Below are 21,832 nucleotides of genomic sequence, written 5' to 3'. Positions count from 1 at the left end.
TAGAGGTAGTAACATATGAGAGTTACTTATAATGAGGAAAAAAAAAAAACATTTAACGTCAATAAGCTCTCTTTTTTTGTTTGTTTAATTGATGGGAAAAATCCAATCAATTTACCGAAAAGAAAATTGATTTAGAAGATCTTAAAGAAGAACAAAGTGTTGATAAGATCCAGATCTAACACTTTATAAAATATGACTACATGAAACATATATCGATCTTGAGCCTAAAGCTCTGATACCAAATGATATGGAATCAACCCAAGGGAAAGTATGGAACGGACTACCTTGATGATCAAGATCAAGAGTAAAGAAAACTCGGTTTGATCAATACCACTTGAATGACTTTATGATGAAGTTCTAAACACAAGAATTTGCAAAGCAAATCTTAGCTCTCAACAAATCTAACAAAAATAGAATTCTATTCATTTTTTAATTAAAAAAATGTGATGTCTTCAAATAAAATAATAATAAAATAATAAAAAAAAAAAAAAACTTTATATAGCCTTACAACGAGGTGACACATAACTTCCAAAATAAAATGGCTAGTAAATGAGAAAGACCCATAATCTCCCTGTTAAAATGGCTAGTTAATAGTGGAATATGGTAAATAGGTTACAATATAACTTTAACTCCTATATTAAAAAATTAGCTTAAATATGACAAACAAATATTTAAATTATAATTAAATAGTGCAAGGAATGAAATATGCTTATTAGTCATCCTTGGACTAGTTCTATAAATTCAGCTGAGTTCATTGAATGCCACTTAAAGTGCATTTAATGCATCTCTTTCTTAAAGCTCAACTTTGCACAACATATAAGTAAGGTCTCCAACGTTTTCTAGAATTTCCTTTGATGAGCTCATCATAGCTTGAATACAAGTGTACAAGGTTTGTTCTAATTTCTTGGCTATCGTCCTTGTAATTAGACCTTGAGGTATGAAAATTCTTTGGTCGTGGTTCATATCAGTATGTGCTTAGTGCAAGGCCTCATAAAACATAGAACAATGAAGTAATGTATCCATACGAGCTCCGGCTCTCACTTGAATACAAAAGAAACTTGTTCATTTATGTTACCTGTTGTGGACCTACAACGTTTCACCTTCCATAGATTTGGGTTCCATCTTTGGTTCTTGGTCCCATCTGTCCACATTTATGTTACCTGTTGTGGAGAGCTCCTCTTAAGTTCCATCTGTCCACATTCTTCCTTTCCATCTAGGGGAATTCGGGCTTGATTTTTCTGTGTAGTCGATTCGCTCAGTACCCTCCATTAACAGAGTCCATGAGCTCGGGAAGAGAAGTAGAGCCCTCGGTCAACCAAGAGGGGTCCAGCCCTTCCTGATCATTCATCATTCAATTCATTGCAATCTTCTTTCGAGCAGATCCGTCAGCTTCCAGCCAATCAACCAATCCTGTTGATCCTGACCTACAAAAAGAAGGGAATGAGGTAATCTCATAAGAAAATGAAAGAGGAAATAAAAAAAGAAAGAATTGGAATTTCATAAATATTATATTTCATTCATAATGGGTTATATATACTGTAACGACCCTAATATTTTACCTATTTAATCTAAGGTCATTACTATACTTGAAATGCGAAATATACATTAAATGGGCTATTCATAAATGCGACTTGCCCTAGCCTTTTATTACCTCAAAGAAAATGATTACAAGTGAAAAAAAAGAGAAGAACATAAATAAAATAAAGGAAAAGTAACAAAACCAATAATGAATGTTTTATTCTACCTTATGGTTTATTATGCAAATACATTTCAACCTATACTAACCTATACCAATGATGCAACCAAATTCAGCCTAGACTACGAAATAGAAAAAAAAAACAAACAACTACCCTATGCATGTGCCACGGTCCCGGGGTGTACGATGCCGCCGTCGTTGTCACATGGGTGCCTTTCCCTTATCTGCAAAAGTAAAGTAGCACGAGGCTTGAGTATTTCTAGAATACTCAGTAAGTGACCCCCTATCGGGGTTATGCGACAAACACATGCAATGAAATGATGGGATCTATCGTTTCGTTTCGTTTCGTTTCGTTTTCCTTACGGTGTAATCCTAACAGGTAATCGTGGACGTGTACCATATACTCTACACGCAGCCCATACGTGCGAGTATGGGCTCACCAGCTAGTTCGCACACCGCTGGGCCACTGTCCCTATCCGGTGGTCATACTCTGGGAGCCCCTTATACCGGGACCCGTTAAAACTAGAACCGTCACGGCAGCGCTATGCAAGGCATAACGATCGTTGTCCTGCCATTGGATGTATGCGTCCGTACCCTCGTGATGGGATAGGGGTATCCCCCCAAATGCATGAACACACAATATGCATGAGGTCCCACTAGTCCTACAGTTATCATTAATGAACATAACCCCGTGTCACGTCATGCTTACATGTCATTCTCATTCTCATTCTCATTTTGTTACATATCATACATATTCCTAGCGGGGTTATGTTTCATGCAATTTACCGTATTTCATGTCATACAATTCATACAGTTACATTTGAATATTCATACAAACAAGCCATAATCGTACAAGGGCCACACATCGTCACATGCATAACATATCACATCAACTAAGCAGCATACATAACATACATTCACGTTCACATGATTTTGTAACACTGGGTCCCCCTCTACGAACTCTAAATTCCTACGCCTAACGTCGGCGTAGCTCTTTTACCTACTCTGTGCGGTACGCATTTTTACTTTAATTTTCTGTATTGCCTCGTTGGTGACGCGGACCAACTCGGGTCCTACCAGTTCTCGTTCTCCTACTTCGTCCCAGCACAATGGGGATCTACATCGTTTTCCATACAACGCTTCAAAGGGTGCCATCCCGATGGTTGCTTGGAAGCTGTAATTGTAGGAGAATTCCATTAAGTGCAGTTTGGTGTCCCAACTCCGTGTGAAATCCATAACGCATGCCCGAAGCATGTCTTCCAGAATTTGGTTTAATCGTTCTATTTGGCCATCCGTTTATGGATGGAAGGCGGTGCTAAAGTCGAGGCGGGTACCCATCGCTTTTTGGAGTCCGCGCCAAAAGGCCGACGTAAAATGCGGGTCCCGATCCGACACAATTGACACCGGTACTCCATGCAACCTCACAATTTCTTTAACATATTTGTAACAGCCAATAATAAATAAATAAATAAATAAAAATTATTATAAAGAACAAAAAATTATTATTATGTAAAAAAAAAAAAATAATAATAAATTAATAAATAAGTAAATAAAAATAATTATTCCCTCATCTTCACTTTCCCCAACAATCTCTCCTCAACCCACCTGATAGTTGCTGCAAAAAAGAAAAATGTCAGATTTGAGAAAACAGAAATACGTGCGTCAAATTTATAGGAGATGAGTTTGGAGAGATGATCAAGATTTAAATGGGAGAGAGATTTGAGATTTCTCCAGTTATATCTCAGATCTTTTTTTTTATCCAATTATTTAGTTTTCCTTTTTTTTATCCAATTATTTAGTTTTATTTAGCAATTTACCTTGTTAGAAAGATTGTCAGGATCAATAGCAGAAAAAATAAAATCGATTAAATTGACCAAAATAATTGCTAACCTAATGGAAAAGGTAGCAAACAAAACTAAAGAGAAGTTTTCTCTCGTCAAAAACAAACACAAAAAAAAGGTTCAGATTTAGTTTTGGTAGTGGGAGATATTTTGCTAGAAAAAATTTTTGCATTTGAAGAGGTCAATAGTTTTCCTCTTATTTTATTTAATGATATTGAAAGGATTTTGCATTTTAGTAGTTTTCCTTTTATATTTTTTAATGATATTAAAAGTCATCCTCAAACACAGGGGATAATTAAAAGAAGGGAAATACAGTAAGAGACAGGGAGGGAAGATTGTGAATATAATTGAAATTATCTGGAAAATGTTAAAGAGTATTAAACATTGTAAGAGAAAATAGAATATCTGGAAAATTTTAATGGGTATTAAATGGTTTATATGAAAATAATACTATAACAAACGTATATAAATATTTCAAGACCTAACTCAGGCAAAGAGTCTAACGTTCGCATGAAATATAACACATGGATCAATATAAATTAGAGAAACAATTTTGTAAAAATTCAAACTTGGAACTGATGTCATGGGCTCACATAGGTTGACTTGGAGTTCAATGGACTTTCATTAAGGATAACGACGAAATCGAACTTTCATTAAGGATATATTCGTGACAACGACTTAAGCTAACCAGGTAAGTGACCTTACTATCGGCGTGGTTATATTTGATGTTGACACGTGCCCTGTGGTTCTGCACATGTCATATATATTGATATGTGTGAATTGTCTGTGGATTGATATGCTTCCTATTTGTTATGTTATGTTATAATATGTGGTTTGTATGATAATAATTATGGTACGATGTGCTCAAGGATAGGTTTGAGATAGGGTACGAGAAGAATGCACAAAACGAAATGTAATGATAGGAGTAAGATACGTTCATGAAACGTTAGAGTTAGGTTACATACCGGAGTGCTATGGATAGGAGAGATTGATGAAAGAATACGGTTAGGTTATGGGTAGAAAGTGATAGGTTTTTGATAGATTGATAGAACGATAGCATTAGGGTACATTCTTGTGACGATATGACTAAGGTACGTCACGTAATGATATGTCTGTGATAGGTATAAGAACGTTAAGGCTGTGGTAAGTTAGAGAACGATATGACTATGAAGTGTTTGCGTTATTGACTCGGTTATGATATGATACATTGTATGCTAGATTATTGTGCTTAAGTACGAAATCATGTGAACGTGAATGTATGTTATTTATGCTGCTTAGTTGATGTGATATGAATGCATGTGACGATGTGTGGCCCTTATACGATTATGACTTGTTGTATGGGTATTGAAATGTAACTGAATGAATTGTATGACATGAAATACGGTAAATTGCATGATACATAACCCCGCTAGGAATATGTATGATATGTAACGAAATGAGAATGAGAATGACATGTAAGCATGAAAACGTGACACGGGGTTATGTTCATTAAATGATGACTGTAGGACTAGTGGGACCTCATGCATATTGTGTGATCATGCATTTGGGGGGATACCCCTATCCTATCACGAGGGTACGGACGCGTACATCCAAATGGTAGGACAACAATCGTTAGGTTTAAGCTTCAAGCTCTTGTGATGATATGCTAGGTGCTTAAGCAAGAGAATTTCATCGAATCTAGAGAAGTTGTGGAAGTAAATAGTTAAAGTAGATTTTGCTCTTTGAACAATACTTAATTTTCATATAAATTGAAGAATTCTTTCTGCGTACATTACTGATAATGAATAATAAAATAATGAAAATGAAAATGAAAATGAAAATGATGGCGTACAAAAATTCTACTCTTAATACTACTAAACAGTTTTCTACTCTTAATACTACTAAACAGTTTTCTACTCTTAATACTACTAAACTGCCCTGCATAGCGCTGCCGTGACGGTTTTAGTTTTAACGGGTCCCGGTGGGCCCCCAGAGCATGCCCACCGGCTAGGGACAGTGGCCCAACAGTGTGCGAACTAGCTGGTGAGCCCATACTCGCACGTATGGGCTGCGTGTAGAGTATATGGTACACGTCCACGATTACCTGTTAGGACTACACCGTAGGAAAAAAGAAACGAAACGAAACGAAACGAAACGAAATGACATGAAACGAAACGAAAGATAGGTCCCATCATTTCATTGCATGTGATTGTTGCATTTAACCCCAATAGTGGGGTCACTTACTGAGTATTTCTTTAAATACTCAAGCCATGTTCTACTACATTTTTCAGGTTAAGGCAAGGCATCCCTGTACGGCTGACGACGGCATCGCAACTCGAGATTGTGGCACATGCATAGGATAGTGGCATTTATTTACTTAGACTTAGGATAGAATAGGATGTTTTAAACTTAAACGCTTATTTATTTTATTTCGAGTCTTTTGTTGTGTCATTTTAAAGATGTTTTCGAAACACGTAAGTCCATGGCTGTGTTTTAAGTTAAAGGTTATGTTTTATGGAATTTAAATGAAGTCTTCCGCATTCAATGTTTATGGTATGTATACAGTAGCGACCTTAAATTAAGTAGAAAATTTTGGGTCGTTACAATATTAGTTGGGCCCAATTGTCTACTGTATATGTTGTCTTACCCGGTAGGAAGTGAGCCAACTTTGTCAGACGATCCACGACCACCCAAATTACTGTATAGCCCTTTAATGTTTTTGGTAGGCCTACTATGAAATCCATGGCAATGTTTTCCCATTTCCATTCCGGTATACTTAGAGGTTGTAGTAGCCCGGCGGTTTTCTACCTAGGGGCTTTTACTTGTTGGCAGACCAGACACCTACTCACGTACTCCGCGATATCCTTTTTCATACTTCGCCACCAGAAGTGTTGTTTCAAGTCTTGATACATCTTTGTTCCACTTGGAAGAAGTGGCAGATGGCGCTGTTATCCGTCTTCACTATGAACTGTGATCCCAAGAGATACTATCTCAAGACTAGTAGACAATGGACTACAGCCAGCATTTCTTTTTCGGAGATAGTGTATCTCCGTTCGGCATCATTGAGCTTTCGACTTTCATAAGCGATGGGGTGGCCTTCTTGAATAAGAACACCGCCTAGGGCAAAGTTGGAAACATCTGTTTCTATTTCAAATGGCTTTGTAACATCTACTAACCCGAGGACAGGACCCCTCGTCATGGTTGTCTTTAGATCTTCAAAGGCCATTTGGCATTTATCTGACCACGACCAAGGGTGGTCTTTCTTCAGGAGCTCCGTTAAGGGGGCGGCTCATCGTGAAAACCCTTCGACGAACCGCCTATTGTAATTTGCTAATCCTAAGAAGGACCGCACATCGGATACGGAAGTAGGGACTTTCCACTCTTGGATAGCTTTTATCTTATCGCTATCCATCCCGATCTGTCCACAACTGATGATATGTCCGAGGAAGTTGATGCATGTCTGTGCGAAGGCACATTTTTCTTTCTTGACGTACAGTTGATTCTGCCGCAGCTTGTCAAATACCAGCTTCAAGTGCACCTTGTGTTCCTCTAGGGTTTTGCTCTATACAACTATGTCGTCGAGGTATACTATGACGAACTGATCCAAGTACTCGTAGAAAACTTGGTTCATTAATGTGCAAAACGTAGCTGGAGCGTTTGTCAAGCCAAAGGGCATTCCAAGAACTCGAAGGCCCCATATCTTGTCACACACGTCGTCTTGGATTCGTCCCCCTCGGTGATACGTACTTGGTAGTACCCTGATCGTAAGTCCAACTTCGTGAAGTATTTGGCCCCGTGAAGTTGGTCGAACAAGTCGGATATTATCGGCAGTGGGTATTTGTTGCGTATCGTCACCTTGTTTAAGGCTCTATAATCAATGCACAGACGCAACGTCCCATCCTTCTTTTTCTGAAATAGTACGGGGGCTCCGTAAGGTGCTTTTGCCGGGCGGATGAATCCTGCCGTCAACAACTCATCTAGTTGTTTCCTCAATTTGGCTAGCTTAGGGGGAGCCATCCGGTATGCGTTCTTCGCTGGGGGTTTAACCCCGGGAAGAAGTTCAATTTCGTGATCAATGCCTCGACGGGTGGTAATGTTTGGGGTAGGCTCTCTGGCATTATGTCAGCATAACTGTTTAATACCTCCTTGATTTCGTCTGGGATAGTTTCCTCAGTGGTCACTTCTTCCATCAGTGGTATAGCCATAAATGTAGGTTCCTCTCGTGCAAGTCCTCTTTTCAATTGTATGGCTGAGATCATTCTAAGATTACCTAGCTGCTTGATGCTTGCAGGTATTACTGTGGGATTGCGGTCGGTGATCACCAAGCATTTCGCGAGTGACATTGGGATAACTTTGTGTTCTAGGAGGAACTCCATCCCAAGTACCACGTCAAAGTCGTCCATGCGAACTATGACAAGGTCCAGCTCTCCTGTCCAAGCCCTTAATTTGAAGGGGACTCTTTTGGAAACTCCCACAATAGGCAAGGCCTCGGAGTTGACAGCTTTCATTTTTCCAGGTTCTTTTCCTATGATGAGTCCCAATCTTCGAGCTTCTTGATCGGCGATAAAGTTGTGAGTCGCTCCTGAGTCTATCAAAGTGCGCTTGCTCGGTCGAGAGGTCGCAGCCACAAACATGAGCTCTTTCTCTATTATCTCCTTCGGGTCGACCTTCTGTTGGAGGGCTGACAAGAATTTTAGAGCGCCCATTCGGAGGTTGTCTTGATCTTCCTTCTTGTCTAGCATAGTCTCGACTCTTGTGTCGTTGCTCTCTTGAATGGACACTTCGAGTGCAGTGAGAGAGGCCCGATGAGGACAGTAGGACACTTTATGGGGGGCCTTTACACAATATGCATTGTAAAGGTGTCGTCGGGTGGTTCCTTTGAGGGTAAGGTCCTTGAGATGTCCCCGCTTGGTTGTTTCGGGGAGGTCTATCTGAACACCCGCTTGGTCTGTCGTTATTGGCCTGTTGGGGCTTCCATTTTGATGACCTGGCGGCTTATATGTTTTCCCCCCAGTGTTTGGGGCCTGCGTTGTTTTTCTTTGGTAACTCGCCTCGTTCCCATAGTCTAGGAGTCTCTCGGCGCTGGCAATTGCGGTAGCTAGGTCTTGGACCTTTTTCTCGTGTATTTTTGTTTTGGCCCACGGTTGTAACCCATTTATAAAGAAGAACACCTTGTCCTTCTCTGATGTGCTCCTGATATCTAGCATCAGGGTTAAAAATTGTCTGACATAGTCCCTCATGCTTCCAGTTTGCTTTAGGGCTATTAGTTTTTTCATGGCTAGATGGTCTACGTTTTCGGGGAGGAATTGGTCCCTCAACTCTCTCTTGAGGTCTTCCCACGAGTCTATGGTGCACAATCTATTCTCGATGTCTTGTACCTTCATACGCCACCAAAGTTTGGCGTCGTCTATGAGATACATCGAGGCTACTGTCACCTTCATGTCGTCGGTACAAGCCGGTGTAGCTTTGAAGTACTGTTCGACATCAAAGATGAAGTTCTCCAACTCTTTAGCATCCTGGTTCCCTTTGAAAGGTCTAGGTTCGGGAAACTTCAGTTTGTTGGATCCTGTATTAGTTTGTCCAGCTAAGACGTTCTCCACGGCTTTCATGGTCACCTCGATTTGCCCAGCTAAGACGTTTTCCACGGCTTTCATGGTCACCTCGATTCGGGTGCTCATGCGGACATCTTTTCTTGCATGTCATCAATCGTGGTTCTGAATTCGTCAGCTAATCCATTGAACAAACTCATCATTGTATTTTGTAGCACGTCGAACTCTTCGCCACGTCCCTCTTTGTGTGCGACAGAGCTATCGGGACTACCAGACGGTCTTGGGCTGCTCGTAGGAGCAACCTTTTCTTCGAGTGAGGTCACTCGAAACATCAGTTCTGCGATTGGCAACCCATCCAGGCGGTTACCCATTGCGTCGATCTCTACGACTTTTCCACTCAATTCTTTCACCCGTGGTTCCAGGAAGCGGATGGTGTCAGGGACTTCTTTGAGGAACAGCATTTTCTCCTCTATTAAAGTAAGCCGATCGGCTTGTCCTTTGGGTGTCGACTTTGTCGTCGACATGTTCTCGGTCTTTGCTATTTCACGGAGCTTACAAAGCTCTGATACCACTTGTCACAATCGCACTTTTAATGGCAGCGGACTTACGATTGTGTGGCACTCACTTTCCAACGACAAGTGAGCTAAGCCAATTCGTTCTTGCGTCGCCTACGGCCAAGCGACGTATGCTTGAGCAGAGAAGAGAGAGCCGAGAGAGAAAAGAGCAAGAGTTCACAGTGTAATAGAAAAGGGTTTTGAGAATTTCTTTGTCCCCTTGTCTCTTCCCTCTCGACACCTCCTTCACAGGTTCGTGAGAATTATTTAAACAAGTTGGATTCGTTTATTTTTTATAAGTTTGTATCAGAGTAGATTTTAATTTTCAACATTTTGGCTTTAAGGGATGAGTTGAGGGGTAAAGGTCATTTGTTTTAGTTGTTTGTTTTTGCAGTAAATGTGAGTTTCTGGCTTGAGAGATGAGTTTATGGCTTAAGGAATGAGTTGAGGGGTAAAAGTCATTTGTGTTTTTGCAGTGAATGTGTGACTTTGTGGCATAGGGGTAAAAGTGTTTTTGCTTAAAAATAGTGAGAGGAAGTGAGAGGGAGAACAATGGATGATTCTTTGGGAAAGGGAAAGAAGCCAAGAAGAATGATGGAAGGAATAAACTATGACCATTAAACATAGCAAATTTAAACAAGCCTAACGTCCTAAACCTAAAACAACAAGCCTAACGTCCTAAACCTAAAACAACAAGCCTAACGTCCTAAACCTAAAACAACAAGCCTAACGTCCTAAACCTAAAACAACAGAGAAAGTTGTATAAACAAGACCGAAAGTTGTATCAAATATGAAGGAACACAAGGGAAAATGACATCAAATCTAAAAGCCTAAAAACCTAAAAACCTAAAAACCTAAAAACCTAAAATACAAGATGTTCTAACAAGTAACTTGAACAGCGAGGCGATTACGTTTCTTGCAACCAGTTGATCCAAGATTCTTTTCCGAAACTTCAATGGAGCATTCCCTTTGTCCAACACATGCCTGCAATTTCAATCAAAATTCAAGCAAACTAAAAACCCAAAACCTAGAGTGTCCTCCATTTAACAAAAACGAGTTATACCTCCTCGATGACCGATAAGGCAGTGGAGGACTCGCAGGAACCCTTCTGGAAACTGTCACAAGTGCCATGGGGGTTCCCAAAGCTCACAAACTTGATATCAGAGATGGTTCGATCATGGCACGATAGCTCCAACGTGCTTCCTGCATAAGGCATTGCACATACATTTTTCACCCTCGTTGTTTGGATATCTATATCCAATGGCGTCCCACCAAACTCTTCGAATAAAATCAGTGTGTTCTCTCCTCCACAATTCAGGTAAGATCTTGGGATATGATACCTAAAAGTTAAAAAAAAAAACAAAACAATACTCTCACTTGAGAAGTTGTAGGATGTTGAAAAGAGAGTTCAAAATCCAAGAACTCCTCGAGAACATACCATCTTTGAGTAGGCTTTCCACAGTTAGTGGCACACTTGCCATCAGAGTAAGCCCCACGGAAGTCACAACTTGAAGAGCAGCCATTCTCAATTGAAAGATAACTTGGCCAATACCTTCCAATGCTTAGTCCATTAACCCAAGCATGACCCTTCCCCATGCCCATCAAATCCACTATCACGGCTTCACTTCCGCTTGGAGTTTGAAAAGTGGTCTGTACCAAACAACCAATCATGAATTTACGAACGTTTCATTATGCTAACAAGAACACTTCGAAACTAGAAGCAATTCAGTACCTTATACCAAACAAAATTCTGATTCAATGGGAGATTGCCATAATTCCAAGGTTCCATTAGTTGACAATTGGGATTGAAAAACTCCGACTTTTCACCATCCAAACCAACCTTGTAATACCACTCATTGCTTGACAAATTCCTTATTGTTTCTCCATCAGCAATCAATTCAACTGGGCCATGAACTCCTACCTCAGAATTCTCAAAGTGTGCTCCATAATTCTGTCCATCAATTCAAAATCTCAGGTTTGCATTAAAGGGTTTCAAAAGGGTAGTTTTCAAAGTTGGTGTACTTACGGCCAATCCAACTGTGGCACTTAGTAGAGAAATTTGGTTGAATCCATACAATAGATCGCTGATTCTCTTCTCAAATACGAAACTATATTTGTCCTTTTGAGCATGTTGTGATCCTGAAATTGAAATATGATGCAAGTTGTGATGTCATTTGATGAACATAAATGATGTAAGAGTAGTGAGTAGTAAGTGGTGAGTTTACCAATATGCCTCCCGTTCAAGAATGCATGAAGTATGTGGCCACTGGTCTTAACACGTAGAGTTACATTCTTGCCAAAAAGTGGATCAGATCCACTAAGATGGAAGCTGAAGGTAGTATTAGTCTAATCAGTATGATTAAGATTAATTAGGAGGGATTAGGGAAAGGATAAACAGAAAATATTTACCTGGTGATGTACCACAGGTAATCGCTAGAATCATTTGTGAGAACCTTTTGGTCAAGAAGGCGATTGGCAGTCATCGCACAATCAGCAACTTCACCTTCACGTGATACGAATTCTATTTTCTCGTCTCTCCATTGCCATTGCATCGGCTCTTTGAAGTTTCCCACCTGGCTTGAAACCTTCTCCCTTATTGTTGTTTGAGTGTTTACCTGATATTCATAGGAATGATATTAGAGATCATTAGAATGGTAGGGACGAATGTCAATGAATGAGATATTGACCTCAGCGGTGTTGTAAACTTCAGTTTTGCAGTCAGGAAGAATGCTGACTGACCAACCACGAACTTTGTAGGTTCTATTTCCATAGGTGATATCTCTGTCACCATTTTCTGCATTTCCAAAGAAGCAACTTGATTTCCCCTTATAGGTGTAACTTGTTGCCTGTTACAAATGTTTTTGGTGACTGTTAGGTTTGAGATGTCCATATAAGTTACGAGAATCCACCTCGAATGGAGGGAGAAATCTCCGTTTAAATGGAGAATAGGGTAGGGAGTTGGAAAGCTTCCCTATCTCGTATGTCCATTTAACGGGAACGCGCCTCAAATGGAGGGAGAAATCCTCGTTTAAATGGAGAATAGAGAAAGGAGTGGAAAAGCTTCTCCGTGTTGACTTTCGCTCACCAATGATACATAAAAAGATAGAGAGAAAGATACTTACGGTTGTCAAGTGACCGTATTCGGTGTGATTGACCTCACCATAAGTCAAAACTTCCTCCATAGACTTCACAATATCATGAAGTTGCTTCAAATGTCCCCATTTTGGCTGGGCTGTATTCCCTAATTAACCACAACTCATTATCACTAAACTCAACATACCAAATACCATACTCAAATCACGATCGGGATCAAAATCTAAACAAGTCGAGAATGTACCATATTCATCGAGAGGTGCATTGTAATCATACGATGTGGTGATATAAGGACCACCCGAGGTTCTACCAAAGTTCGTTCCACCATGATACTATAGAAGGAACAAAATATAAGAATTTGCAAAAGAAAAACTAGTTATAGGATAATAAGGTGCTATACCATGTAGTAATTTTGCAAGGTTCCACCATATTGGAAGAAACGTCCCACAGCAAATGCAAGATCCTCAGCTGTTCTCAAGGGATCTCTTGAACCCCAAGCCTTGAACCTAATTATTTTAGGTGTAAAAAAATCTTTATTTTCTTAAAATAAATAATTAAATAAAAAGAGCAAGATCCTCGGCTGTTCTCAAGGGATCTCTTGAACCCCAAGCCTTGAACCTAATTATTTTAGGCGTAAAAAAATCATTATTTTCTTAAAATAAATAATTAAATAAAAAGATTAATACCAGCCAGTCCAATTCTCCGTCCACATTTTGGGACTGTTTTTGCTGTTGGGTTTGAACTGATCACAGTAGAATCCATTGCAAGTGTTAATCTGTGAAAAAGAAACCAAAATAAAAAAAAAAAAAATTATATAATAAATAATTATAATTAAAAAGAATTATTAGAAAAAAAATAGTAAATTCGTACTATGGGTTGAGGAGCATCATCCTCTTGACACATGATCCAAGGAATGCTGAGGTTGTAAGAAAGTGCCAAATCAGCACACCACTTCACATATTCATTGCCAGCTTGTCCGTATGATCCTTTTATATTTCCGTACTCGTTTTCAATCTAATTTTTTATATATAAAAAAAAACATAATCAATATTATTTTTCTTTGTTCTTTGTTTAAAAAAAAAAACAGAAAATTAGCCAATGAAGAATAAAATAAAACCTGAGCAATAATGATGGGTCCTCCTTGTGATGCAAATAACTCATAATCCTTCATCATATTTATTATCAATGTGGAGAATTTTTCCATTTCATCCTAAATCACAATAAAAAATTATATATATTTAGTGATAATTAACAAAATTACCATCAAAACTAAATGTTAAATAATAATGAAAGTAATGATAATTAACAAAATTACCATGAAAACTTTATTCTTGGTCCTGAACTCAATGCCCGGAAGGTTATGCAACCAAACAGGAAATCCACTGCAAATAAAATAAAATTAATTAAAAAATAAACACAAAATAAAAATAAAAATGATAAAAAAATATATATATATATATATATATATATATACCCATAATTCCATTCAGCACAAACATATGGTCCAATTCTTAGAATAGCATACAACCCTTGTTCTTGAATTGTTCGAATAAATCTGACCAGATCATTATTTCCTGAAAAATCATACTTAAAAAAAGCCATAAAAAAAAACTTAGAAATATAATAATTTTACATAAAAAAATAATAATATGGAAAGTTTAGAAATAACAAGGAAAGCTTACCAATAATAATTTTATTTAAAAAAAAAAGAATAATATGTGGAAATTACTTGGCCTTGTTGTGGCTCGTGGGCATTCCAAAACACATAGGTTTCAATTGTGTCAATGCCACCTTGTTTAGCCTTGTCTATCAAAAATGGCCACATCTACGTCCCAAAATAAACCAAAACTTATTAATTATTTATGAAATTTAAACGAGAATTTAATTAATTAAAATTATAAAAAAACAAGAAAATAATTATAAAAAAACAAAAAAACAAGAAAACCTCGGGAGTGCTGCGAGGATAATGAATTGAACCGGAGATGATAATTTTTCTTTGTCCATTAATCCTCAGAGCTCTTCCATCGTAAGAAACCGAAAGCTTCTCAGCGGAAGAAAACAAAGCTAATGCCAAAACTGCCAAACCCAAACAGTTTAACAAAACTAAACTTTCTCTATAACCCATTTTTTTTTAATCTCAAATTTGCAAACTTGTTGCTTTCATAAATGAGAGGTGATTTCTATTTATACATGAAATTATTATTTTTTTTTAATTTTAAATATATTTAGATTTGGTTATCTAGATTATTTATTTGTTTATTAAAATTTTAATTTTTGATATTATTTTAATTTTGTTATTTAGATTCATTTTTGGGTTAGATATTAATTTTTTTTTTAATTTTAATTTTAATTTTAATTTTAATTTTAATATGGTTTGGATTTTGTATTCTTATTTATCTATTATATTTTAATTTTAATATAGTATAGATTTTGTTGTTCAGATTTTTTTTAATATTATTTAGATTTTTTTTTAATATTATTTAGATTTTTTCTCTGTTATTCAATTTTTTAGTTAGGATTTACTTTTTATACGAAATTATTTATTTATTTTTTAATTTTAATTTTAATTTTAATTTGATTTAGATTTTGTTATTTAGATTTTTTAATTTATGATTTACTACGATTTGTTTTTTTAATTTTTAATTTTACTCTATTTACTCTTGAATACGAAATTATTTATAATATTTATTTTAATTTTAGGATTTACTCTTACATTCTTTTAATTTCACTCCATTATAATGATATTAAAATTTTATAGTTATTTTGTTATATTATTTTAAATAATGAAGGTACATTTTTTACACAAAAATCAAATTATTTTTATACTTTCTCTCCTATATCTCTTATATCCTAAACTTCAACGGGTTATGTTAGTCCAATAACAATAACACATTTGATATGAATATAAATTTCAAGGAAAATTCTTTCATGGTTACAAATTTTGGATTGTATTTTAAGATTTTTATTTACTTGTTATATTTATCTAGTGGATAATTATCAAATAAATTAAGTTCGAATTTATTGATACAAAGTAGTTAATTTAATTTTGTAAAAAAAATTGAATTTTACCAAAATTAGTGAATATATTAAATTTTTTATGTTATCAGAATTATTATCATTATTATTTTTCTAAAATTCATTAAAAAAATTATAAATTTTGAAGGGAAAAATTAGAGAGCTGGTTGTGAAAGTCCAGTAAGATCAAAATGGATTTGAACCGACAAGTTTATAAATAAAACTAATATACGATATATCATATATTTTTTAAAAATAATAAATTTATTAGATATAAAATTAATATTCAATATATCAATATCATACATATACTTCATAATTAAACTTTTAATTTTAATCTATTTCATAAATTTGTATTTAATTAAATTTTGAGATACTAAAAATGTGAAGGATAAATAATTACTTAATATTCCATATAATACATCTTAACTAAAATAATATAATTTAAATTGCTAATAACATTAATATCATTAATTTCTTTATTAAACTACATGAAATTTAATTTAATTATAATGAATTGCGTCATAAAATTTAATAAGAATTTAGATTCAAAAGATACGATTTTTTCGGTGTCACATCACTTTGATGCTCCGATTCCATTTCTCGTTCTACGTCGCCGTCGGCATCCTCACCACCACTGCTGATCGACAAAAAATAAAGTCTTCCACAACTCCCAGTAAGATTCTCTTTCGTTCTTCCATTTGCTCTGCATGCAGAGATTTTCAAGGGCAGAATTTGGTAGCGATCAAAGACACTCATTAGGAATGATGTGGGATTTCTGACTGAAATAAAGCATTGGCTAGCGACACAATACCAAATAAAAGATTTGGGAGAGGCTTAGTTTGTTCTTGGAATCCAAACTGTTCGGAATTGCAAGAACAAAACACTAGCATTGTCTTAGGCATCGTATATCGACAAAATGTTGAGTTCGATATAAGATGCAGGACTCCAAGAAAGGATTATTACCTTTCAGGCATGGAGTTCATTTGTCGAAGGAACCAAGTCCTAAGACACCTCAAGAAATTCAGAATATGAGACGTATTCCCTATGCATCAGCAATCGGTAGTCTGATGTATGCCATGTTGTGTACCCGACCCGACATATGCTATGCTGTGGGAATTGTCAGCAGATATCAGTCCAATCCGGGACATGCTTATTGGACTGCCGTTAAAAATATCCTCAAGTATCTTAGGAGAACGAGGGACTATATGCTAATATATGGCGCTAAGGATATGATCCTCACAGGGTCACTGACTCAGATTTTCAGACCGATATCGATTCGAGGAAATCGACATCGGGATCTGTTTTCACTTTGAACGGAGGAGCAATCATATGGAGAAGCATAAAGCAAGGTTGCATTGCTGATTCCACCATGGAAGCTAACTATGTTGCTGCTTGTGAAGCAGCGAAAGAATCAGTATAGCTTAGGAACTTCTTAACTGATTTGGAAGTCTTTCCAAATATGCTTTTGCCTATCACTCTTTATTGTGATAATAGTGGAGCAGTTGCAAATTCTAAAGAACTAAGAAGCCATAAGCGAGGAAAACATATTGAGCTCATGTAAGGCACAGTCTTCCGAACGCAACGGCCGTCTTCCAAATCAAAAGAAAAATGGGCTCGTTGGGAAGAAAGATGGAGTGCGGCCTGTAGAGCACATGTAAGGCACAGTCGAGTTGATCACGCAGCAGATCTCTATCTCTCTCTAGATATCTAAAGATGGAGAGAGATGTGAAAGTAATAGCCTCATGTTATGGCCGCCCCCCGACTTACGACCTTTACGCTACTACTACTATGATGTGAGCGGTTCAAATTGGTTTGATCTTTCCCAATTATCTTGGCCGAAACTTGTACGCAGCACGAAAAAGGAAAAGGAGGGCCCACCAGGCGAGTTCGCATGCAAACTCCCTGGGCCTGGCTTGGTCGGGTGTGTATGACATACAATACCGGACGCCACGGAAAAGGAGGGTCTGCATGATATCGTAGCGAACACAATATCGAAAGTACGCGTCCATACCATCAGTAGCATAACGGGGGAGTGCCACACGTACATAACACATAGCGTGCAAGAGGTCCTTAAGGTTTACCTCCATGGCATTTGTTTTTTTGTGCCTTTTTGAAACCCTTATCATTACACTACTTGTATCGGGCGGAAACCTTACGGCAAGCCTCTGGAGAGGGCAACCCTTGACGTGGGGACTCTCTCTTAAAGTCTTTGGCTTTACTCACTTAAGGCTTGCTTGGCCCATCAATTCCTGGTGGCAAAGTGGGCGGGGCAATTATATGCTAGGCGAGGAAAGCGCTTGAGGAGATATAAAGATTACGATCTCTTAGAGCTATTTTGTTCTTACTATATCTTAGAAAAGGGGGAGAAAAAACAAAAAGACTTGGAAAGCTGAGAGACTTTAGAGGCCTCTCTTCCCATATATCTGACTGACAAAGGGAAGAGAGCAACCATCTAATCCATTCCTTGCCTTGCTTAGCTTACGGGCTTGAAGAGGTTATTGTCTGTACCATTAGCCTATGATTGTTGGCATATTAGACTACGGGCTATAACTAGCTTGAATGGATTGCTTGCCTTGAATAGCTTACTAATAGATACTAGTAGGAACTACAAACAGCTATCAAGACTGGATCAACTAGATGTTCTATGCTTTCAGATCAAATCATCCATTAGTAGCCCAACAACGCGAACGAAGTTCCAATACCACTAGCCGTCTCATCTTGATATCCCTTAGGATCCCCAAAAAGAATGTTTTACAATTTTGTGAGGCTAATCAAACAACGGCAGATAATTCGAACATGAAAATCACACTAGCACATTAGCTGCCGGGAAGAAAGTCACTTATAGTCCAGGCTTCGAACACATTAATAAGTTAATAAGGAAGAGCCCACACCTCCTCAGGATATCTAGTATCATAGGAGACGAGCATAGTGTCACAGTCATGCTCGTCCAAGGCGTGTTGCCCATGGCCGCATGCCCATGACAAGCCCAACCCTTTATGTCTTTTCATATTCTAGTGTTTTACTTTTGTATTTCTAGGAAGTATGACGTTTCAGAAATATCATGTCTAGGCCTGTCAGACATAAAATGCCTCAGAATGTACTATAGGGGGATACGATTAGTTGTCAACTTCTCGCTACCCAAGGTTATATACTGTAAGCCGTTGTTATTTCTCTCTTGTTTGCTTATATAACGTCTCTTTCAAAAATCTCGCTTTCGAAAATCTCTCTTTGCCCTCGTTTTCTAAAACTTTCTCTTAAAATTGAGGCCAGAGGCTCGAGCATACGTCGCTTGGCCGTAGGCGACGCAAGAACGAATTGGCTTAGCTCACTTGTCGTTGGAAAGTGAGTGCCACACAATCGCAATTCCGCTGCCATTAAAAGTGCGATTGTGACATGTGGTATCAGAGCTTTGTAAGCTCCGTGAAATAGCAAAGACCGAGAACATGTCGATGACAAAGTCGACACCCAAAAGACAAGCCGATCGGCTTACTTTAATAGAGGAGGAAATGCTGTTCTTCAAAGAAGTTCCTGACACCATCCGCTTCCTAGAAGCACGGGTGAAAGAATTGAGTGGAAAAGTCGTAGAGATCGACGCAATGGGTAACCGCCTGGATGAGTTGCCAATCACAGAACTGATGTTTCGAGTGACCTCACTCGAAGAAAAGGTTGCTCCTACGAGCAGCCCAAGATCGTCTGGTAGCCCCGATAGCTCTGTCGCACACAAAGAGGGACGTGGCGAAGAGTTCGACATGCTACAAAATACAATGATGAGTTTGTTCAATGGATTAGCTGACGAATTCAGAACAACGATTGATGACATGCAAGAAAAGATGTCCGCATGAGCACCCGAATCGAGGTGACCATGAAAGTCGTGGAGAACGTCTTAGCTGGGCAAACTAATACAGGATCCAACAAACTGAAGTTTCTCGAACCTAGGCCTTTCAAAGGGAACCGGGATGCTAAAGAGTTGGAGAACTTCATCTTTGATGTCGAACAGTACTTCAAAGCTACACCGGCTTGTACCGACGACATGAAGGTGACAGTAGCCTCGATGTATCTCATAGACGACGCCAAACTTTGGTGGCGTATGAAGGTACAAGACATCGAGAATAGATTGTGCACCATAGACTCGTGGGAAGACCTCAAGAGAGAGTTGAGGGACCAATTCCTCCCCCGAATACGTAGACCATCTAGCCATGAAAAAACTAATAGCCCCAAAGCAAACTGGAAGCATGAGGGACTATGTCAGACAATTTTTGACCCTGATGCTAGATATCAGGAGCACATCAGAGAAGGACAAGGTGTTCTTCTTTATAAATGGGTTACAACCGTGGGCCAAAACAAAAATACACGAGAAAAAGGTCCAAGACCTAGCTACTGCAATTGCCAGCGCCGAGAGACTCCTAGACTATGAGAACGAGGCGAGTTACCAAAGAAAAACAACACAGGCCCCAAACAATGGGGGAAAACATATAAGCCGCCAGGTCATCAAAATGGAAGCCCCAACAGGCCAATAACGACAGACCAAGCGGGTGTTCAGATAGACCTCCCCGAAACAACCAAGCGGGGACATCTCGAGGACCTTACCCTCAAAGGAACCACCCGACGACACCTTTACAATGAATATTGTGTAAAGGCCCCCCACAAAGTGTCCTACTGTCCTCTTCGGGCCTCTCTCACTGCACTCCAAGTGTCCATTCAAGAGAGCAACGACACAAGAGTCGAGACTATGCTAGACAAGAAGGAAGATCAAGACAACCCCCGAATGGGCGCGCTCAAATTCTTGTCAGCCCTCCAACAGAAGGTCGACCCGAAGGAGATAATAGAGAAAGAGCTCATGTTTGTGGATGCGACAATAAACTCTCGATCGAGCAAGAGCACTTTGATAGACTCAGGAGCGACTCACAACTTTATCGCCGATCAAGAAGCTCGAAGATTGGGACTCATCATAGGAAAAGACCCTGGAAAAATGAAAGCTGTCAACTCCGAGGCCTTGCCTATTGTGGGAGTTTCCAAAAGAGTCCCCTTCAAATTAGGGGCTTGGAAAGGAGAGCTGGACCTTGTCATAGTTCGCATGGACGACTTTGACGTGGTACTTGGGATGGAGTTCCTCCTAGAACACAAAGTTATCCCAATGTCACTCGCGAAATGCTTGGTGATCACCGACCGCAATCCCACAGTAATACCTGCAAGCATCAAGCAGCTAGGTAATCTTAGAATGATCTCGGCCATACAATTGAAAAGAGGACTCGCACGAGAGGAACCTACATTTATGGCTATACTACTGATGGAAGAAGTGACCACTGAGGAAACTATCCTAGACGAAATCAAGGAGGTATTAAACAGTTATGCTAACATAATGCCAGAGAGCCTACCCCAAACATTACCACCCATCGAGGCATTGATCACGAAATTGAACTCCTTCCCGGGGTTAAACCCCCAGCGAAGAACGCATACCGGATGGCTCCCCCTAAGCTAGCCGAATTGAGGAAACAACTAGATGAGTTGTTGACGGCAGGATTCATCCGCTCGGCAAAAGCACCTTACGGAGCCCCCGTACTATTTCAGAAAAAGAAGGATGGGACGTTGCATCTGTGCATTGATTATAGAGTCTTAAACAAGGTGACGGTACGCAACAAAAACCCACTGCCGATAATATCCGACTTGTTCGACCAACTTCACGGGGCCAAATACTTCACGAAGTTGGAGTTACGATCAGGGTACTACCAAGTACGTATCGCCGAGGGGGACGAATCCAAGACGACGTGTGTGACAAGATATGGGCCTTCGAGTTCCTGGTAATGCCCTTTGACTTGACAAACGCTCCAGCTACGTTTTGCACGTTAATGAACAAGGTTTTCTACGAGTACTTGGATCAGTTCGTCATAGTATACCTCGGCGACATAGTTGTATAGAGCAAAACCCTAGAGGAACACAAGGTGCACTTGAAGCTGGTATTTGACAAGCTGCGGCAGAATCAACTGTACGTCAAGAAAGAAAAATGTGCCTTTGCACAGACATGCATCAACTTCCACGGACATGTCATCAGTTGTGGACAGATCGGGATGGATAGCGATAAGATAAAAGCTATCCAAGAGTGGA

General features: G+C 38.8%; 2 protein-coding genes and 1 long non-coding RNA gene across 3 annotated transcripts; all 3 read right to left on the bottom strand.

The window, feature by feature from the left end:
- Positions 1–7,514: 7,514 nt before the first annotated feature.
- Positions 7,515–9,170, bottom strand: LOC147786700 (uncharacterized). Its single transcript, XM_087120234.1, has one exon. It carries the CDS (start codon positions 9,168–9,170, stop codon positions 7,515–7,517), a length of 1,656 nt encoding a protein of 551 aa, XP_086976360.1.
- Positions 9,171–10,487: 1,317 nt separating this feature from the next.
- Positions 10,488–13,217, bottom strand: LOC147786699 (beta-galactosidase 7-like; the record flags this gene model as incomplete). Its single annotated transcript, XM_087120233.1, has 11 exons — positions 10,488–10,603; positions 10,683–10,959; positions 11,058–11,269; positions 11,352–11,570; positions 11,646–11,758; positions 11,845–11,948; positions 12,029–12,234; positions 12,307–12,465; positions 12,742–12,860; positions 12,957–13,044; positions 13,113–13,217. Coding segments are annotated over 11 exons (1,707 nt in total), but the record flags the coding sequence as incomplete, so codon positions are not given.
- Positions 13,218–13,357: 140 nt separating this feature from the next.
- Positions 13,358–13,946, bottom strand: LOC147786698 (uncharacterized). Its single transcript, XR_015414566.1, has 3 exons — positions 13,830–13,946; positions 13,583–13,726; positions 13,358–13,487 (listed from the first exon to the last, which is right to left on the bottom strand). It is a non-coding gene; the product is annotated as an uncharacterized LOC147786698 (long non-coding RNA).
- Positions 13,947–21,832: the final 7,886 nt, after the last annotated feature.

The sequence above is a fragment of the Cucurbita pepo genome, chromosome 19 (assembly GCF_057944985.1).
Source record: "Cucurbita pepo subsp. pepo isolate OVF chromosome 19, ASM5794498v1, whole genome shotgun sequence".
Taxonomy (NCBI): domain Eukaryota; kingdom Viridiplantae; phylum Streptophyta; class Magnoliopsida; order Cucurbitales; family Cucurbitaceae; genus Cucurbita; species Cucurbita pepo.
The sequence above is the reverse complement of the archived record's forward strand: the minus strand, read 5'-3'. Positions and strand labels throughout refer to the sequence as shown.

Excerpts from the sequence above, each read along its gene's own strand:
- LOC147786700 (XM_087120234.1), bottom strand. The coding sequence starts at position 9,170 with ATGAAAGCCGTGGAAAACGTCTTAGCTGGGCAAATCGAGGTGACCATG.